The 21,274-nt window shown below is 39.4% G+C and overlaps 1 protein-coding gene across 7 annotated transcripts in view; it reads left to right on the top strand.

The window, feature by feature from the left end:
- The window catches only part of LOC145939027 (uncharacterized), a 300,920-nt gene that overhangs the window by 217,034 nt on the left and 62,612 nt on the right, over positions 1–21,274 (top strand). For all 7 annotated transcript variants that reach the window (XM_083043056.1, XM_083043055.1, XM_083043060.1 and 4 more), the window contains one exon: positions 13,021–13,159. In XM_083043056.1, the coding sequence (XP_082899182.1) occupies positions 13,021–13,159 (139 nt within the window). The remainder of the gene's footprint in view (positions 1–13,020; positions 13,160–21,274) is intronic.

The following is a 21,274-nucleotide window of genomic DNA, read 5'->3' on the forward strand; positions in this document are numbered from 1 at the left end:
GGAGAGTGTGTGAAAGCGCTCTTTAGTCTCTACTCCTTCGAAGAGAGGGCAAAGTATTACCAACGTCGTATAATTCCGCGCGTGACTGCGGCACGCGAATACGGCTTCGCGTGAAATAACGGAAAATATATATGTATATATATGTGTATGTGTATATTAGGGGAAATTCGCTCGCGCTACGGCACAATTATATTCTCAGCAAATTCACCGGGAGATCAAACGAACCGCCTTGGGCGAGTTGCGTTTTTTTTTGTTTTTTTTTATTCAGAGTTTAATGCAGAGTTCGCTCTCGGTCTCGATAACCGAAAGTGCGAGGTAAAACTTGACGCTAGGAGTAGTAAAAGCCGCGGAAAAATTTACGGATGTACTAGTTTTATGCGCGCGTGTTTACGGCGAAGAAACAAGTGTAATATAATAAGCGTAATACGCCCTCCCGGAAAGTTTTCGCGCAACTTTCGGCCTAACTCCGTATTTCTTATGGCCGCTTGTTTCCGCGCTTAGTTATGATAAATGGCGCGTTACGCGCGTAAGATGAATTGGAGAACCATAAAAACTATCGCGCTTTAACGACCTGGCGAGGAGAGTCGCTTTCTCGACTTCCTCTCCCTTTCCCTCTGCGTGCGCTTATCTTTCTAGCAACTTTATAAAACGGATATTGCGTTTCTATCGACTCGCTACGGCCGTAAACCCGACACCGGAAAGGTTCCACGGAGGGTAAACGCAATAAATTGTTCGCAGAGATCATCCCAACGGTTAATACCTTGGCGAGCCCTTGAAATGCCCGTCTATAGGCGTCGGCTGTATCTTTTACGATTTACACGTTTCATCGAGTTAGTGCGCTTACGTGAATTTAGCTGGCCGATGTCTGAAACCTCTTTATCGTGTATGCGCTATTGCGGCCGGATCGTAAAGAATATCGATCCCATCCGTAATTTATATACGCAACACACACACACACATATATATATACCGGATGAAACAGCCATTCCGAATGTTTACGGTGATTCGTGCGGCTGGAAAACGATAAGTCATGTACGCTCGTGAAATTATCCAGCTATTTGGATTTCAGCTGCGCGGAGAAGAAATCGCGTTTTGTTTTATCGGCGGGCAAAAATCACTTTATCAACGATACGCGCGATACAAGTGACTTCGAAAGCGAAACTAGCTCGAATGCACTTTCCGCTCTCTCGCTTCTCCTCTAACGTCTTCATAAAAATTCCGGCTCCCTCTCATTATTCTTAAAAATTTTGCAGAATATTACAGATAATGATATTCATCGTGGAGAAAGCATTCTACTAAGACGCATCGTCGGGTGCACTTATTTTTTCCCTTTCAGCCTCCGCGCAATGAGTACGAATTGCGGACGCCCGGAGAAACATATTTCAATTACGCGAGAATTATAACGCGCTTCCGCGCTAACGGCGATTTATTAGCCACCGGAACGATCCGTGAATTTCTTTTTCCTCATTTCGCGCCTGTTAACGCACCGGACGATGAATTATGATTGTATTAATAATTTATGATGTGAGTTATACGCGACGACGTCCGTTCGCGTCCGTCTATAGACGAAAGATTAAATTCGCCGCGAAAGAGATTGGACAGCATCTGGCGCCATCAAACTGTAATCACGTTACATACGTTGTGCACGAGCTGTCGCCCTTACACGCGATATCGTTCGAAAATTGCTCCGTATAAATAAATCTTTATCCACACAATCGCGTCTCTCTCTCTCTCTCTCTCGCTTTCTCGTTGCGGATTCTCGGCGGTAATCACACTCGACGGGAATACGTCATTTCGTTTCAAATCAGAAATCTCATCGTAATCCCAGCACCAGCGCGATAACTCGTTGACCAAAGGGTCAAACGTCTCCCGCGGCGACTCGTGGCAAGATTACGGGCTACGTGCTGTGCAGCTGCAACATATTTTCGGATACGCTCGTTTCCCCGACGCTCGGTCTTGTCTCCCCCGGCCTATTTGACGGACCACCCTCTCTCGGGGCGCGCCGAGGGGATTTCTTCTCCCTACTCCTCTCTTCCTCCCCGTATAAATCGGAATATCCCGGCAAGGCGCGACTAGGCACGCTTCCCAATTCGTATTTCACGGCGGATCGGTCTCGCGGCTTTTCTCGCTCTACGTCCTTGGCCGATTCTATCCACGAAGTGATATTCTATCCGGTCTCGCCGTTTCTCTATTCTCAAACACTCGCTCGCATTTTGAAAGAGAGAGAGAGAGAGAGAAAGCGACTCTCTCGCGTAGGCGGCACCCGGATTCCACCCCCTGATGTTTGCAAAGTTTTACGATGTTTGCATCCACGTGGAGATCCTTATTGTTATTTATAACGATGTGCCTTGCCCCCTGTGCGCGTCGCGATACCAACAGCCGGGTTAATGAAACACTCGCGGATGATCTCCCGCGAATTATTCCACGCGAACTTTCATCTCGCGCCCGATGAGAAATGAGCGAAGAAAAGAAAGAAATTGATTCACGTCGCGAAATCTATTAGCGACGCGCGCGATATTCTATGGGTTAATTCGATTTCCTCTCTTCTATAGACGGGGATTTCGTTTGGAGAGAAAACGAAAATCGGTAATTCATAATTAATTGAACCGAATCATCAATCAAACTCGATCAATCCGACTATTGTATTATCACGCGTTATTGTGCGAGATTTACAACACGCGGGATTTCTAGCGTCACATTGATCGCTTAATATTACGTAGCGCAAAATAGTAATAAACGTTCGCGTTCGCGCTTTTGTGGCCGTAAGTTCTAACCCCCGGCGGCGACGCCGCTCGCGAAATCTCGCCCAAGTATCTCTCTCGCAGATGCGTATAATTCGCGTTTCGACGCACAATTCGAGGAGATATTTGGAATCCGTGCTGGAAGATTCTCTTCTCGCGTTTTAGTCGGCGATTTCATGAAATATACAGTTATGGGAAGGAAGGCGTATTATAAACTCAAGGGTGGATGCCGAGATCGGTGGGATGAGCGAATCTCTTCCATACCTTGCCTCCCCTTGGAGCTTGACTGCACCGCCGTTACTCGAACTTCATAACGAATACCGTCAGTGAAACTCAAACTTGACGCTTCGGAAGAGAGAGAGAGTGAGAGGGAGGGAAGGGAAAGGGGGAGAAGAGCTTCGAGCGAATCGATAAGCCCTGTGAACGATATGAGGAATCGCGAGGAACAGTTTAAAACGATAAATCATACACCCGAACAACTGTACACTCGGAAAAAAATAACATTACTATCGCGGTATTGATTACAGGCACTACAGATTTGTTACTCGTCCAATAATCAAAATGACACGCGAGGAATACAGAGCAAAATACAACAATTAAATGATACAGATAAATGACAGCTTCTTCTAATAAATTAGAAATTATTGACTGCAGTGAACGAATCATCGAATGAAAAAAAATGTTTGCATGTATGCTTAAAAATCTTTTGTTCAACGCTATTTTATCGTAATTCGTGTAGAGTCGATAGCGTATTTTTTTTTTTTTTTTTTTTTCACGTATTTCAGAGTATGTTCTATTGACGCTCGAATGTTTTGGCATTTTCCGATCTGTTATCGTATTGTATCAAGTGGCGTATCGAAATCAATTGAATACACGGCTCGTTGGTGTTCGCGTGTAAAGTACGACAGCTGTAAACAAAGAGAAATCATTAAACTGATTTTATAACGCGGAGCTCACGCCTCATCGACCCCATTGTACGCGACGATATCCCTTTTACCCATTTTGATACTTCCACCAAGGGAATCATATCTCAACGAGTTACATAGAATTTTCCAAATTGACGCGGATAATTTAACACCGATCGATACCGGCTGTCATCTCGTTACATCGCGGGAAAATGTCGCATTCCAGTTTACGATGATCAATTTCAAACGCATATCGACGCAATGACAGTTGAAAAATTATAAAGTTAACATTTACATGTATTTTCGAGAAAAAATACATGTAAATGTTAACTTTATAATTAACGGCTCCATTTTCCATCTCTTTCTCCGCCGTCACCCTCAAAAAAACACGATCAACGCATACGCGCGGTACTTCGTATCTTTAAATTATAAATTAACGTTACAATTATTAATATCCCAATTTGCGTAGAGATGTAAGCGCTCTATAATTGCCGGTGGGACCTGTTTGCGGTGCCCTTTATGACCAATAAAATGGCGTCAACGGGATGTTTTATCGGTTAAGTTGAGCACAGCTGGGCGAGTAGGGCGGTATCATTGAATCCTGAAATATTAAAATGTAGTGACAGGGGGCGTACAATGTTACCTCCCCCGGTAGATATCCAGAGGGTGGAAACGGCAGTGGCGGAAATATAGTAGATATTGAAAATGCCCTTCCCTTCGCCTTCGCAATTCCCGGTATCTTTTTGGGCGAAGGACGTCGACGATGCGACGCGGATAGAGAGAAGGGAAAGGCAACCAATGCGGGATGGGCAGGGGGATGGAGGGTTAGGCATTCACGATGCGGAATCAGGTACAGAGAAAGAAGGGATATAAAAAAATACTCGTACCTATACTCGACCGCACGACGGCAGAGATATCGCTCTGATGACGGGCAGGAAAATTGTCTGGTGCCGCCTCGCTAATGATACAACCTCCGCATATATGCACGCATACGTGCGTGAGCGGCGTCGTCAACGCGCCGGGGGTGAAAATAATTAGCCATTCCCATTTCTCAACAACGGAACAGTCGGGTACGATGGAGCCGTAATATTTGATTGGCTCTGGCCGTAATAAATTTCTCGGGACCGATATTAAAAGCCACATACGATTACGCGGAAATATGGCTGGACTCGTCAGGACGAGTTGAAAATCGATGCTAATTACGCGTTGATATTATGTCAGGTATATTTAACATCTTACATTTTGTCTCATTGTATTTTATCTGTTATAGCTACTTTTTTCTAGAGGGAAAAATGTTCAATAAGAATATCTACTAAGAAAAATTGATTTAAGAAAGCGTGCTTTAATCAATTCATTTTTATCTTGTAATTAACTCGATCGGGTCATATTTATTTCTCAAATCACTTTCATTATCATATGTATATATTCTGTTCTGCGATGTCGCAACGGCATTTGTATTTCAAGTGTAAGTTTGCGAAAGAACATGGTACGGAATTGTTTCCACCTTAACTTTCCTTCAACAAGTAGGTGGGTGGTTATCCAACATAATAGATACACGGTTGTACATGTATAAATGACTGGTGTTGCTTGCGAGGGGCTTGTGTATTTAATTTCCGACGAAAACGAATGAAATCGGAGGCTGCGCCATTGAAACGAAAGATCGAGAAGCGGAATGAAAAGGGAAAAGGGGATGAAAAAAAGAACAGAAGAAACGGGGAAAAAGTAAGAAAGCAGGAGAGAAACTTGCGCAATCGTTTCCCGGGTGCGCCGAATCCGCCCTAGCAACAGTTATTCGCCGGCATCGGTTATTCGTATATATATATAGGATTCTCTATCTCAATTTATAATACGCTGCATGCGGCGGCGGTAGAACGCAACTCTCGCCGAGCGGAAAATGGTTTTTCCTGGGAAATGTGTGACGCGTACAATACCTAACCCATCAGCGATTCGATGATATCGCGAAATTGAAACGCCAGGTCTTAAGTGGACGGATAAAATCGGCCGGACGCGAAGGAGATCGTTCTCGCTATGTTTGGACATCGCGTAACTTTATGTACGACGTATATAATACATGTACAGTATAATCTACGCGAACGATCTTCTCTCAGCAAAAATGTCAACTGTGACTAATTTCGATCGAACACACTTTTTTATATATTATCTGCACCGATAAAATCGAACAAGAGAGCGCGTTGTAAATGCCGTTCGAATTAATCATGGTAAAATGAATATTTATCAGAAACATGACACGCACGCGCACACAGATATAAATGTTGAAATTTTATTCTGCTGCGACGTAAAACGCACGGAAGTTTCATCGAAAAGCGGCGCACGCGAAATTTAATTAATGTGGGATTTATAAAATACGACCGTTTTATCTAATGTTCCGCGTACAATTTCGCCGTTGGAAAATAATTTGCAAGACAATGGAGCGAGTAATTCTCATATGGTTATCCAGGTTTCCGGAGCGCGCGCTTTTGTATGTTGATGATTACATAGACCGGATGCTCCGCAACCGAACTTAGGAATTGAATGAATGCAATTTTACTCGCCGCGCTTCACGTTGAAGGCGCATTACGTAAACACGCGTTATAAAAACATCTTTACGGCGGAACTCTCGTCCGCTTTTATATTAAAATCCTGAGCATCCTTCTTTTATCCGCGCCGTTAATAACGTTAGGCGCTCCCATTTCACGTCTCGCGGCATGCAAATATTTTTTGTTCCGGAAACTACTTTAAACGTATAACAATAGAAAACGTGCAACAAAGGCTCGGATAATCACTGACCCGGATATGTATTGATCACATGTAAGCGCACCACTCGTACTCATATACACATATACTCGCATAAGCATATAGACACGTTCGCCCTCGCGTGGGGATATTTCGACGTTTCTTGTATTTAATTAAATATTTACTTTGTACAGTTCTCGGTAAAAAGGAAATTTTGAATAGAGATGAAAAGTTTTTGTCCTCTTTTCGCTCCGCTTCTCTTGCCGTGAAAAGGGATATCTCGTTGACACGTGTGCGTGTTTGAGAGAAGAAATCTTCAGTAGGGGATACATTCCGAAAAAAGCTTTCTGATGTACTGTCAACTTTCCTTTTTACGAGAAATCAATCTATCAATATATATGATGTTGAAAATCTGTCACTTCAAATCACTTTTGTCATTAACTTTAAGAAATATTCATGATAAAAATTTAAACTAAAAGTGCATTATTTATAGGAATTAAATAAATATAATTAAACAGTACAATTACAGACTATTAATCCGAAAAAGAAAGAAAAATGGGAAAGAGAGAAAGAGGGGGACAATAAGACTAGCTACTAGAAGATACGTCTTTTTTTTCGAATGAACCAAACTCGCTGTCATGTACAATTCCTTCGAGATGATTGGCACATTCGTCTTCGGTCCGTCTCATTGGCCGTATATATGTCGATCGGTTTCCAATACGTTCCCCTAATTCCTATATATCTGTGCTGGACGTTGTCACTCATATTTGACGTGTTTCTCAGGACGTATCTCCGCGGCATTTGCACGCACGATGTGCAATCACCGCTGACGTATAATAATCGCAGTCTGCCGGATTAGAATGTCCCATAGATCGAGAAAAATTATTTTTTATTGCGCTTCATTGTGTCTCAAATTTTTGTCACAGTTGCCTGGGAATCGATACGCTTAGACGCTACATAAACGCAAGTTCGATATCATTGAGAATACTACTTATTTTCTGTGACCACTAATTTCGGATGTATTAACTTGGAATGAAAATCTTTACATACGTAATACGCGTGTACGTGTGTACGTGTGTGTTTTTCGCGTGTATATATTTACGGATATTTTATGAAAAACCTTTGAATATTCGTGTCTTTCTGTAGGCTCCTTGCGTACGTCTGACCACATCGCGCTACTACTACTGCTCCAGACGCGCGTATGCTCTTTTTTGTGTTTTCAGCCGCCATAACTGTACGTATATGTTCACGGACGTTGTAATATCGTCGACCAGGTGCCGATGCACGATATCCATTCCTGTAATATTCATTTCCTACGGTAAAAGCCCTCTCAGCGACTCTTTCAAGCTCGGATATCGGGAAAAACGAGGCATTTCCGTTGGTAAATGTCACGTAGGTTGGTAGATGGGCAGTGCCCACATATTACCAATCAATTTGCCTCTGTCGATACAGAGGTGGAGAGCTAGCTAGGAGAAAATATCTGGCTAACTGTGCGAGCGAGCGAATACGACGGAATGAAAGAGAGAGTGATGAAAAGAAAGAGAGAGAGAGAGAGAGAAAGAGAGAAAAATATATAGGACGCTTATGTGCACGAGTACAGAGATGGCCCCTCCATCATATTTAACTGAGATAGCCAATCATCCCTGTCACTAGCGGGGAGCGGAGGAATGATAGATTATTTTAATCAAGTTATTTCATCCGAAACCCGATCATTCTCGGCGATAGATGCTCGAGGACGTGTAGGTATGCGCAAATGTATACAGAAAAATCGAATTAACCGTTTGAAGAGAGAAAGTCACAGTGCTCTAACTCGAAAACAATCGATGAGTGTCTTTCCCATAAACGTAATAAATTTATTGGTTTCACGCTTTTCTTGCAAATTTCTCTTTCACGATTTTATGTCTGACAACAACTACAATTATAAACTTTATGTATTCTCTTACTTAATTATTATTTTTCTTAAAGAAACGGCACTCTACCTATTTTATTGGAGTACATTCTTGAGGATAGCGAGATACATTATAAAGTTCTCTGTACGTACTGAATTATTGTTGTTATATCTTGCGCCGTGCGAAAAGTTTATCTCGAACTATCTTACACTTGAGTGATTTTTTCAATAATTCTCAAACGTCGGCGAAGTATAAATCGCTAATCTCTGTATGTAGTCTTCTACTTTCTTTTTCCCCTCGTGCTTCTTCGATAATCTATTTTTTAACTCCTCTGATGACGAATTGATCGACGGACGGCTGCGTGAGTTTCCAAGTTTTTATCAAGTTTTAAGGGACTTTTGATTTCTCTCCAAGTCCATTTGTAAGAATCTCTTCTTTTTTTTATTACTTTATTGTTAATATTTATATTTTGCAGCGATGTTTTATCATGGAGTAAGCCGAATTGAAATAAAAGAAAAAATTTAAATTAAAAAATTACAAAAGATATACTTACGAATTAATTATATGCAGCTCAAATTAATTTTAATACACTAATATTTAAATCCATTATCTTTATTTTATCAGTGCTGGTAATGTGATAAGAGTTTTATGAAGTGTTTTATAATATTAGTTGAGAAACGTTGTTAGAAACCGTAATTTATCGCTTCGAATGTCTATAAAAATTCATACGGGGTTTGTAAAATATGTTTACGAGAAATAACATACAGGTGAATTTTATATGCGCGAAGCTGGCGTTTCGTAGAAACTTATAAATTATTAAAGTTTTACTTTTACTTTTAATATAAAATTCTACAATTATTCTCGATAATTTAAATAGATATAGCTTCAACCATTAAATGGCAGAAGAAGTTGTCACAGAACAAAGCGAGATGCAGTGTTTTGCGAGACTTTCCATATTACTTTTCGCCAAATTTTAAGAAATTTATAATTGTATACGTATTCTAGAAACACTTTTGTCTTTTAAAAGCGAAAAGCTTTAATTAAAATAAAATAACGATAAGCAAATGTTAGCATATATCGAGATAAAACTTACACATCAAGGAGATTTCTTTTCATTTTAAAGTAAATTCCCGTTTAATTCTGTACATACACCAATCCTCCGAAAATAATCATTATTAATCTTCATTCGAGTCTCCCGGTTATCTTTCAATTCCCAGTATCATTGAATTGTATAACAACAAAACAGAACCCCTTCGATAGAATATTTCGGTCTTGCGGTTTTTATCGTGATGGTCGAGATAAAGCAAGAACAATAATTTAATCCCGCCTGGGGAGATCGATTTCGGATTTCCTGGTGGATTCGTGGGTCGTTTTTGAGGTTTAAGTGCTCTTAATCCCTCTATCTCGCTACGCAAGTCTTCTTTTTGAACAAACCTCGACCTCCCCACTTTTGCGAAGAAGAAGTTTACGCAGTTTACAGAAAATACGAGTGCTCGGCCGATGGTGGGTCGAGCTTTAATCCGCTCTTATTTCCCGGAATCGTTCTCTCCCGTGGTGCGATCTTTATGACAAGATCGTACCATACGTAAAGACGTTAAATGTGTTGCCGTCGCGCAAAAAAACATCGACATAAAGAATGTCCCACGAGCCGTGCAATATGGTATTCCCTGCGGGCTCGTAAGACTCCGAGGAATATAAGTTGTATTCGTTATTTCTCGACTTGAATGAATTACAGAAAGGCAAGAATTTGCCGGAAGACGTTTTATAGCGTATAAATGGGAAAAGTAAGTAGGGAAGATGAAATCGAAATTCGCTCTCTTTAATATCTTAAATGCCTTTCCTGAAAGTCAACTTTCATAGTCTTCTTTCTGCCAGATCGCTTTTCATCGACGCGTGTCGATACGTCGCGCTAAGATGCGAGCTCCCGAGCTTGACTCTCGCAAGGAAAAACAAAAAAGTCTGTCATTCTTGAAAATGAAAATAGTCGTACGGCACGCTTGCGCAAACTTTGTCGTTTTATGAAGAATCGACTAAAGCCGCGAGCGTGACGTCGACTATTAAAATAGTCGCAGCCCGGGGACATGCAGCATCGACAAGCTGTTATAATGGACGAGCGTCGGTCCGATGCGTAGAATATCGCTCCGCTTAGAGCCATCTGGGAGGTAGATTATAGTTGCTTCCGTTTTCCTGTTCGTACAGTATCCTTTTAAGCGCGCTCGCCGAAACGGCGCGGCAGCAACGGTAATTAATTAGTAATTATATCAGCGGCTGCCCCGGAAAAAGCTAATCCGCCTGCGCGAAATGGTTGCCCTGCGCTCTCTTTCCATCTCTCTTTCTCTCGACGAAACTCTCCCCGATAACTTTGCTTTCTGACCTAACTCCAATTTCCGTTAATTATACCGTGGCTGCCTACTTTCTCTTTCTCTCTTTATCCTCTCACCTTCCCTCTAACTTTCTTTCCTCAGTTTTTTTTTCCTTCGTTTTCCTTAATTCTTTCCTCCGTCCGGTCTCCGGTAAAGGTCGGCGATACCTCGCACACGTCGCTATAATATCGTAATCCGAGTCGAAATTTTTGTCCTATTTTGGCACCTCGATTTTCAATTTAACGTCTGTCATTTAAAGGCTTTAAATATAAAATCAAATCGGTTTCTTTTGAAACTATTTAATCTATAGTTTTGGCAAAAGTTTCTCTCTTAAACTTTCTCTCTTATTTGAAGTACAAAGTAGGAACTCAATTTCTATACGGAATAATTTGAATAATAATAGGAAAAAAAATTCGGTTCGGATAAGTAAGTTATGCCCTTACTTTTGGGTTGTATAGCGCAGATAAGTTTGACAATTAAAATAGAAAAACAGCTGATCATTTGAGAAAAGCAATGCAATGACAAGTAGATAATTAAGAAGCACAGTTTCAAACTTTTTTCAAACTGATTTGCTGAAGTCTTTCTTGAATGTTGTAATCTAGATAACATATGATTTAATCGTCATTAATGAGGAGATGGAATTCTTCCGAGAACGCAGCGCAGAGCTTATAGACATTACATTAATGTAACTGAAGACGCAATCGCGACTGGAAACAACGCAGACATGCGATATACCTGCTATTAGACACTGACAAATACGGGGATACTCGATACGCGTTGCAGTTCTCCGAACGTAATCTACGGGAGCGGGTTGGAAATTAAGAGCCGCGGTAATGGCCGAACGTGTCCGGAACCAATCCGGTTTCCGAGAGGGAGAGGAAGAGGAGGAACGCGAGATGAGGAACTCGCATGAAACACCGTTAATACAAAACATTCAATTCTCTTTCTCTTCCCAAAAATTTCTCTCTTGAATATTAATAAATCCCATCTGCCTATCGTTCTCTATCAACTCCGCTTTCGCAACTTCGAAACGCAGTCGCGGGAGGAAGGAAGTCGGGGTATCTTCTTATAGCGAATTCGCAAGATTCCTCGTCGTCTTTCCTGTTCCCCCGCCTCTCGTACCCCCTTTTCTCTCCCAGTCTTCGTCGATTCTCCGCTCATCCGGGATTCCGAAACACTTGGACTTATTAAATGCAAAATGCTTCCGGCAAACAATGCTTAATCGCAATGTCGCTCCTCATTGTAATCCTCGTTGCTAGAGATGCAAACGTGAAGAAAGAGAGAGAGAGAGAGAGAGAGAGATGGAGGGAAGACCAAGAAGGATGAACGTGACGAGGAGAGAGAATCGGCAGTTCTTTCTCTCTTGCTCGCTTACGTTTTCACGATAATCCGATCTCTCTAAGGAGATTCTCCATTTTTACAACTTCGTTTGAGCTCGCGGCGGACTCCCTTGCCGAGGGGAATCCGAAATATTCGCGGAATCTCGGATTTACGCTCGCGGCCCATAAAAAAAATCGGGCGAAAAAGACGCTCATCCGGAGATAGGAAGGAAAAAAAGACTCTTCCGCAATGGCGGAGCAACATCCCCATGACCGTTTGGCAACGAGTCCCTATTTTGAGTATTTAAAAGTATGGAAAAACGGGGAGGAGGTGGGCGAGCAATTTCTTATTGCTTCAATCCTATATCAAATCGTACGAGGGCACGGAAAATATTTGAGAAAAATATTATTTTATAATTATATTTCTCCGTGTTCTCTACTATTTCTCAGATGTTGAATTCCGGAACTTTGAAGAGAGCGAAAGATCCTGTATATTACGTTTGATATAAAGATTATATTTTATAACTGTATATACAGATCTACAGATAAACACAGAAAAGTTGTAATCAATTTACAGCACGGATCATCGTGAAATAGACAATAGATTGTATAGCTACCTTGCCCACCGATATAACGTTACACACATTACACTAGTATGTATTTTCTTCTTTCGGACTCGAAGAGAAACACGGACTTTTGAGCTCGCGCAATGGCCGCGCGTTTCGCGGAGAAAATAATTCCGCGGGTCTCGACATTTTCTCTACGGTTCGTTTTCCGAGAGAATAGGGGCAAACGGAAAGAAACACCAGTTACAATTGTTTCATTACGTTCCTCTTGGCCGGATTGTTGAAGAACGGTAATCCTGACGCGTACAAGCCCGCCGGCTAGAAAATATCGTAGGGCACGACTGTATATGAATTGTTTTGCGTTTCCGGCGCGCGGACACAGTTTCAGATCCTCAGATTAAAATCTAGAAACTTCTCGACTGAGCGAGTACATCGCCCGCGGGCAGCCCCAGGTTTTGAACCCCCTCTGCCTTTCTAAACCCGCGCGTTTCTTTCTGTTTCCAGTCTGCACGTTCCCGGAGGAGTGGTACGGCCGATGGTTCCAGTCCGGGAACACGGATCTGGTGGTCGTCAACGGCTCCGAAATCACCAGCAAGGGCATCTGCAGGGAGATGAACGGCGACAAGTTTCTCGTTCAGGACATGTGAGTGATCTCTCGTTTGAATTGCAAGTAGAGTTTGACCGATCGAACGATATGAAACGATAGTATAGTATTCTATTCTTTTACCATCCCATCGCGTATATATATATATTCTCCCCTTTCCTCTCCTTCTCTCGAATCAACGCCCGGCTGCTCCCGTGCGCGCTCCCTTCTTTCCAGCTTTTATTAATTAACTGCCCTCCGACAAAGCGCTCGAGGCGACGTGCCAGCCGAGAGATAGAGAGCGAGAGAGAGAAAGAGAGCACTCGCCGTATAAAACGTTTCTCCTGAAATTCCATCCGTGAAACCGGAGCAGGGGTGGCTTTGAGATCGAAGAGAACGAGCGATCCGGCAGCGCACGCGTGCTCTCGTGTATCTCTCATATATATATATATATATATATATGTTACCTTTACTGTCCGCTGCTGCATTTGCTGCACGTGTGTATGTAGTGACGGGATTTACGACGAATGCATAGTCGACGAATGCACGGGACATATGACTAAATGTTAAATAGAAACCGCGCTCTCTCGCGAACGAGAGCCCCGAGGCGAGTACCGGCGAGAACCGGCCTCCCCCGGTTTTTCCATCCCACGGTCCACCGCACGAAAAAGCGCTGCTTTTCAGTTCGTTATAAAAGTCGCGTGTAAGTTATAATTACGATCGCTATAGCGCGCTAACTATCGCGTGCGGCAGTTACTTCCAGAGTTCCTCTCTCGCAGAGAGACTTTGTACGACTCATTTCGTGAAAAGTGGCTCGTAAGACGTAGAACGACATTTTATATCGAGTATTACATTTTATATGTTACTTTAATGAAATATTTGACGAAAGTTTAATGATATAGAAAATCTGATTGTTCTGTATAAATATATAATTGTCTCTGGTTTGAATCTTTCATTAACGTTAACGAAATAAAATTTAATTAAAACAGAGGGAAGGAATATTAATGTTTTTTCTCTAGCAACTGATATAAAATTAACGAAACGAATTATTCAAATATTTCTCGATATTTTCGGTAAAAACTTTTCATATTGTATGTAACGAGATTATCTCATATCGCCATGTTTCTCCGACGCGAATCAACAGAGTTGAAAAATAATTGAAACGACTAGTTCTCCGGTCACGTTATGGAAAAGAAAACATTTTTCATTGGCCCGATCGTGTGCTTTTCCGTAACCAGAATTTTCCCTATATTTCCATTTGCACAGTTTCCGCAAAATCCGCACGTCGCGCACGTATATATACCTATATATATGTATAGAGAGATCCACATGTTATATTTCGTCGGGGGATAGACCGCACCATCTGTCTGTATACTTTTGCCGTAGTTTCTAGTCAAACACGATCTTTTATCCCGCGTTAGAATTACAGAAACGATATCGCAGCCCGTCGGACGAGGGTAAAGTTCCGGGGCGAAATCGTTCGCGACTGTGAGAAGCACTCATAGAATCGGCTCGTTCGCGCTCGAAGCGAGAGTTGCTTTGTTGCAGCTCTCGCGCGGAGAACCCAATTAATTTTGTTTGATCGGCACTTTTTCCAATTTTGCTACAGTTCATCGCCTGCCTCCCAATCCCTCCCCCGTATATATATCTTCTCGTCCAAGGTAAAGTTAAAGTGCGGGTTCATTTCGATCGGACAATATGCGCGATATATATAATATATATATATTGTATATCGCGAGATGTCTTGCGATAGAACGTTCATAGCTCAGAGTTAAACTTTTACTCGATAATTAAGGTAATTTTCGAGCGAATCTGATATAGTCCTCGATTTATGGATATTCTATCGCAAGCTATCCTGTATATATCGTTATCGCGAGCACTTGTGTCGATCGTTCGACTTGATTGAACGTACGGCCATAATCGTAACATTAGCGGGCAGGAAAGCTGTTTTTCGCGGTCGTTATTGGCTCTCCTGGGAAGATGAATGTATGAGCGAAGAAAAATAGACGGGGGTGGGACTCTGTGCGATAGAATCGCGAGAACGATCTATTTCCTTTCCATTGATATCGCGCCCGCGCTCTTATGTGTAATACAATTCAACATTCAATATAAATATCATTATCAACGGTGCGATCGGTTATTTATTCGCAATTCGCGTTCTGCCCTTTATTTCTACAAAAACTCACGGATATACGACCCTCGAGTAGGGATTTGCTCCGGATGGGCAAAGCGGTTTTACAACATACAAATTTTTTTGTGTGTAACGAACATTCTAATTCGCGGATTAATTCTGGCGATATATACTCGCGATTCTTGTTATTGAATATATATTGATTACGAATACTATAAAAAAAAAGAAACGATTATATTGATAGCCGTCAATATACAGCGGTACATTTTTATCAATATAATGAGAGACACTAGCGGATCCTGACGCCGATAATGGGGGGGGGGTTGCAAAATTATTTTATTTAATATTTTTGGTTTCATGATTAGCTTTTATTCCAGGATCAACGACGTCGATAGCTCTTTAATGTTTATTTTTCTTTATTTATATTTTTTAAACAAATTCGGGAAAACTGTTTCTTTTAATTTGCAAGGGGTTTAAACCCCTCCCCCCCTCCGCCAGGATCCGCTAGTGTATATATATATATATTATATAGATATAAAGAATTTCTCGCCTAATTATTTTCATGCAACGAAATTATCTCATCATTTCGTCCTATGTCTGACTTAATCTATACTTAACTCCTTGAATGCGTAATGAGTATAATTTACAGTGTATCTTATACATACATATTGTATATATTATATAGATATAAAGAATTTCGCCTAATTATTTTCGTGCAACGAAATTATCTCATCATTTCGTCGTATGTCTGACTTAATCTACACTTAACTCCTTGAATGAGTATAATTTACAGTATCTTATACTTATATATATAATATATATATAAAATATATATATAAAATATATATATATATAAAATATATATATATAAAAGTATAAGATACACTATAAATTATACTCATTACGCATTTAAGGAGTTAAGTATAGATTAAGTCAGACATACGACGAAATGATGAGATAATTTCGTTGCACGAAAATAATTAGGCGAAATTCTTTATATCTATATAATATATACAATATGTATGTATAAGATACACTGTAAATTATACTCATTACGCATTCAAGGAGTTAAGTATAGATTAAGTCAGACATAGGACGAAATGATGATATAATTTTGTTGTACGAAAATAATTAGGCGAAATTCTTTGTATCTATATAATATATATTATATCTATATAATTTTTTCTATATCTATTATATTATCTATATATATATTATATAGATATAATATAGATATAAAGAATTTCACCGTCCTATGTCTGACTTAATCTACACTTAACTCCTTGAATGCGTAATGAGTATAATTTACAGTGTATCTTATACTTATATATATAATATATATATAAAATATATATATAAAATATATATATATATATAAAAGTATAAGATACACTGTAAATTATACTCATTACGCATTTAAGGAGTTAAGTATAGATTAAGTCAGACATACGACGAAATGATGAGATAATTTCGTTGCACGAAAATAATTAGGCGAAATTCTTTATATCTATATAATATATACAATATGTATGTATAAGATACACTGTAAATTATACTCATTACGCATTCAAGGAGTTAAGTATAGATTAAGTCAGACATAGGACAAAATGATGATATAATTTTGTTGTACGAAAATAATTAGGCGAAATTCTTTGTATCTATATAATATATATTATATAGATATATAATATATATTATATAGATATAATATATATTATATATCCTATAGATATAATATATATTATATAGATATAATATATATTATATATATATTATATAGATATAAAGAATTTCACCGTCCTATGTCTGACTTAATCTATACTTAACTCCTTGAATGCGTAATGAGTATAATTTACAGTGTATCTTATACTTATATATATACACTAGCGGATCCTGACGTCGATAGCTCTTTAATGTTTGTTTTTCTTTATTTATATTTTTTAAACAAATTCAGCAAAACTGTTTCTCTTAATTTGCAAGGGGGGATAACCCCCCCCCCCCCCCCTAAGATCCGTCAGTGATGAGAGATATATGTAGAATTTTAAAGAGAATCGATATACCTATTTACATTCTTTACAAATAAATATCTAGTTAAAAATTTGTGTACTTTAAGCTTTGGAGTTTCGCAATTTGAGAAACAAGTCTCAACAGTAAATCACTATGGGACATGGGGACATAAGAGTAGACGTTGAGAGTAATTCTCAAACGGTATCCATTTGAAAGTGCAACCCTTGGGAGTAACTTCTGAAAGCAAAACTCTCGCGAGTAATAGATAGGAAACACAAACTAAATAAGTCTTAATAGCAGTACTTTTACTAGACTCTTTTTATTGCATTGCTAAGATCGATAAGATCGTTGTCTATTTAAATAAAGTTTCTAATCTTTCTTGGTTAATTTTGTTTTCACGAAATTGAGATAATTAATTATAAGAATAATTTATTTAACAAGAGAATTGTTTTCGTTAAATATAAAAAAATCTCAATTAACAAATACGCATAATTAATCCATCCAACAAATTATGTCCCAACAATGTTCTAATTTCGTAATACCTTTCTTTGTCGAATGTAAAATACTTTTTTTTTTCCTGAAAAATTGAACAAAATTCTAAATTTGTTGGAGGATGGATTAATTATGCGTATTTGTTAATTGAGATTTTTTTTGTATTTAACGAAAACAATTCTTTTGTTAAATAAATTATTCTTATAATTAATTATTTCAATTTCGTAGAAACAAAATTAGTCCAGAAAAGTTAGGAACTTTATTTAAATAATGATATAACGTGAAAGAAAAAATAGACAACGATTTTATCGATCTTAGCAATGCAATGCACTATTTATTAAATGATGCCAGTGACAGAGCAGGCTCATCGTTTATTCATATCCGTTCCTTGCTGGAAGCAACCATGATTTTCTTAGCAAGCGTTATATATACAAGCGCTGGCATACGTGGATAGGTAGACGAACGAACGGAGACAAAATGATCGCGAGAACAAGAGCAGGATGAGAGGAAGAAAAGGACAACGCGGATGGAATGGCGGGTGACGTGGAAGCCGAGTAGAGTTGAGAGCTAAGTTTTAATTAATGTAATGGAGAGTAGCGCGTGATTAGCTTCCCAATCAGCAAGTTCCTCCCGCCACCATTGCGGCTTCGGTTAGAGAAGGATGAATAACGGAAAAAGAGATAGAGATAGAATTTGTGATAAAAGATATGACAAGAAGCAAGAGAATGGAGAATGAAAATAATTGTGAAAAATTTAAATAAATTATTCGAGAAATGCTGTCAAATTTTTGCGAGAGAGAAAAGTTCTCTTTAAATGTATTACGTGTTTAAAATCGTTACCAAGTGTAACATGTTGTTAAAGGAGTCACAAAAAAGCATAGTTAAGAAAAGAAGCGAATTTTTATATCATATGTCAGGTTCAAATAACAATAAAAATATATTTGCAATTGTTCAATGCAGATGCCAATTTACACGCCAACGCTATATAGCTAAATTGTTTGCTTAATATGCATCTAATTATACTGTTCTGCATTAATGGATAATGGATAGATATAGGTGTAAGCATCACAGTTTGTTTGTTGTTGGTAACATGGATGTTATCAAACTAGCAGTAACTTGTTTATCTTAAGATAACTAATCTAGCGAATCTCGAACATCTAGGTGAAAATTATTCCGAGAAAAGCTCTGCCCGAGAAAACGGACGTTTATGTAAAAAAAAGAAAATTATATATATAATATTTATTTATTAAAATGCAGTCGCGCAATGATACGACTACTGCACTATATATTCGATCAATCGTTAATGCATCGAACTTCATAATGAACAATCGGTGAGCCGGCAAACATTTTACACAACACGAGTCCGATATATACACGGCATGTCAATTAATTGATTTACGGGCAGCGATATTTATGAAGCGTGATACACTATCCCACGGTTTTTCCGTTAATTCTTTTGTTCGATTCGACCGATCGTGTTATTTCTCACCGTGACAGGTATCGTCGTGATATTCGTCGACCCGATAATAGTTTCGATCGAGAACAGACTGCACGATACATTGCGCTCGACCGTCAATTAACGGTAACCGATAATCCAAAATAATGACAGGCGATTGCAGTTTGCGCCGCGCGATAACTGTTTGTCGATTTAAAAAGCGTAGAGAGGATTTGCAATTTATTTTTATATTGCATGTACAATTAAGCTCATCTTGCGACAGCAGTATCGTTGTTGAATACGTCAATGAATACGAGAGTACAAACAGGGGATGGAGAAACAAAAATAAAAGTGGTATAGAATTAAATTATAAACAGTAAATTTTTTCCTAGGAAAACGAAAGGAAGATTTAAAAAACTTTAAATAAATTGACGTTAGCTTGCTATGCTATATATTTGACACTATATTTACAAACTATGGACAGTATTAAAAAATAGTATAAATAAAAAATTATTACGCCAACTGAAGTTTGTAATTATCGTTATATAATTTCAAGCGCTCTGAATTATCAAGGATGCGCTTTATACTCCAGCGAAGTTATTGTGATCATATTAATTGATTTTATAAGTGCTATGAAGTAAATTTGTAACTGCATAATTAATTTTCCTACATTGGATACGAAATGGGTACACTCATGTTAGTTCGCGATAATAAAATTGGTAGTCGGCCCGTCATCATTAATCCTTCTTAGGCGATAAAGTAACCGACACGTTGTAATAATGGAATATTAAGTCTTATTATTGCAGGATAATTGGAAAATGGTGAAATGGCGCGGAAGATGTAGGTTACACAAGTTACGTATAAATGACGTGGACGAGTACACGATAATTGAATTGTGCGCCCGTGTGTGAGGACCCGAAATTTATTAACGAAAGTTCATTAATTTATCATCATGCGCATTTTTTTTTAATACTAACCGAAATCTGTCTAAGCCAATCCCCACTATATCCATGCGATGAAAGAGAAGTTAACAAGTATACGAGACACAAGAATAAAACCATAAATTCCGAAAAAAAATCATTTATTATCGCGTTAATGATTCCCATAAAATTCGAATCGAAGCTAATTTGTGTCTATTAAAATCGCTGTGATCAGGATTTTCCGGAAAGGTCGGTCTTCTCGCAGTACGATGTATTGCATCAATTATCTTAGAGTCATTAACGAGACGCTGTGATATGATAAGGTAGCGATATTACGTTACACTTAACCGCGCTTCGGCATCGCTGTCTATCAGAATAGGTAAAACGGATTATCTAGTTACGGTGGATGCTCTCTCCGTTGATGTAAGCTTAACGATCTCGCAATGATGATTAGACCGTGCGTACCGCACATACGCATTCCGGTATAATTGGCATAGACAATTAATTACCTGTATATTCGTAACAATCAGTCAATTACTCGTAAGTCATTCCAGATCATCCTTTATCGTTTTCTTTTATCCTCAAGTAACGAATTTAAAAAAAGGGGGGGAATAATAATCCTGTTACGTTCAAAAAGAGTGATGTCTGAACTATGAACTAACATATGTCCGCGACTAGGACATATCGGAAACCGCGGTTATACGCTTTCGTACCCATCGTTCGAAGGGAAAAGAGAAAGTATTCGCGCGATTCCGCGTGCCGACCGGCGTCATTTCCGGCCGCGCGTGGCTGCGGCGAAGAGCAGAAAAAAAAGGGCCAGACAAACACGGATGTTCGAACTCCGCACCATCACTGGAAGGGCTCGGGAAAAAAAGTTATATTGCCACTGCGTCCGGAGTGACGAGCCAAATGCGTCGCCGGCATATGAATAATATCGCGCCGCGACATACAGCGGCGTTTCCGCCGTGACGTCACGTCCTACGCGACCGTCTCGACGGAGTATTCGCTGATTGGATTCAAATTGGAAAGGGTAGTTTATGTCTCCGCGTCGCTGCATGCATATTCCCTTCCGAATTATGTGCTCTCCTCCAGAAACGTGCAGCGTGGAGGAAAATCGAACGCGATTTAATCGCGCGTCGATTTTGCCGGAAAAAAGGGGGATCGATGAAAATCAAATTGTCGTGCGAGTAG

The sequence above is a fragment of the Prenolepis imparis genome, unplaced genomic scaffold (genome assembly GCF_030444845.1).
Source record: "Prenolepis imparis isolate NDT839.2.m4 unplaced genomic scaffold, iyPreImpa1.0 SCAF_7, whole genome shotgun sequence".
In the NCBI taxonomy this organism is placed as follows: Eukaryota; Metazoa; Arthropoda; class Insecta; order Hymenoptera; family Formicidae; genus Prenolepis; species Prenolepis imparis.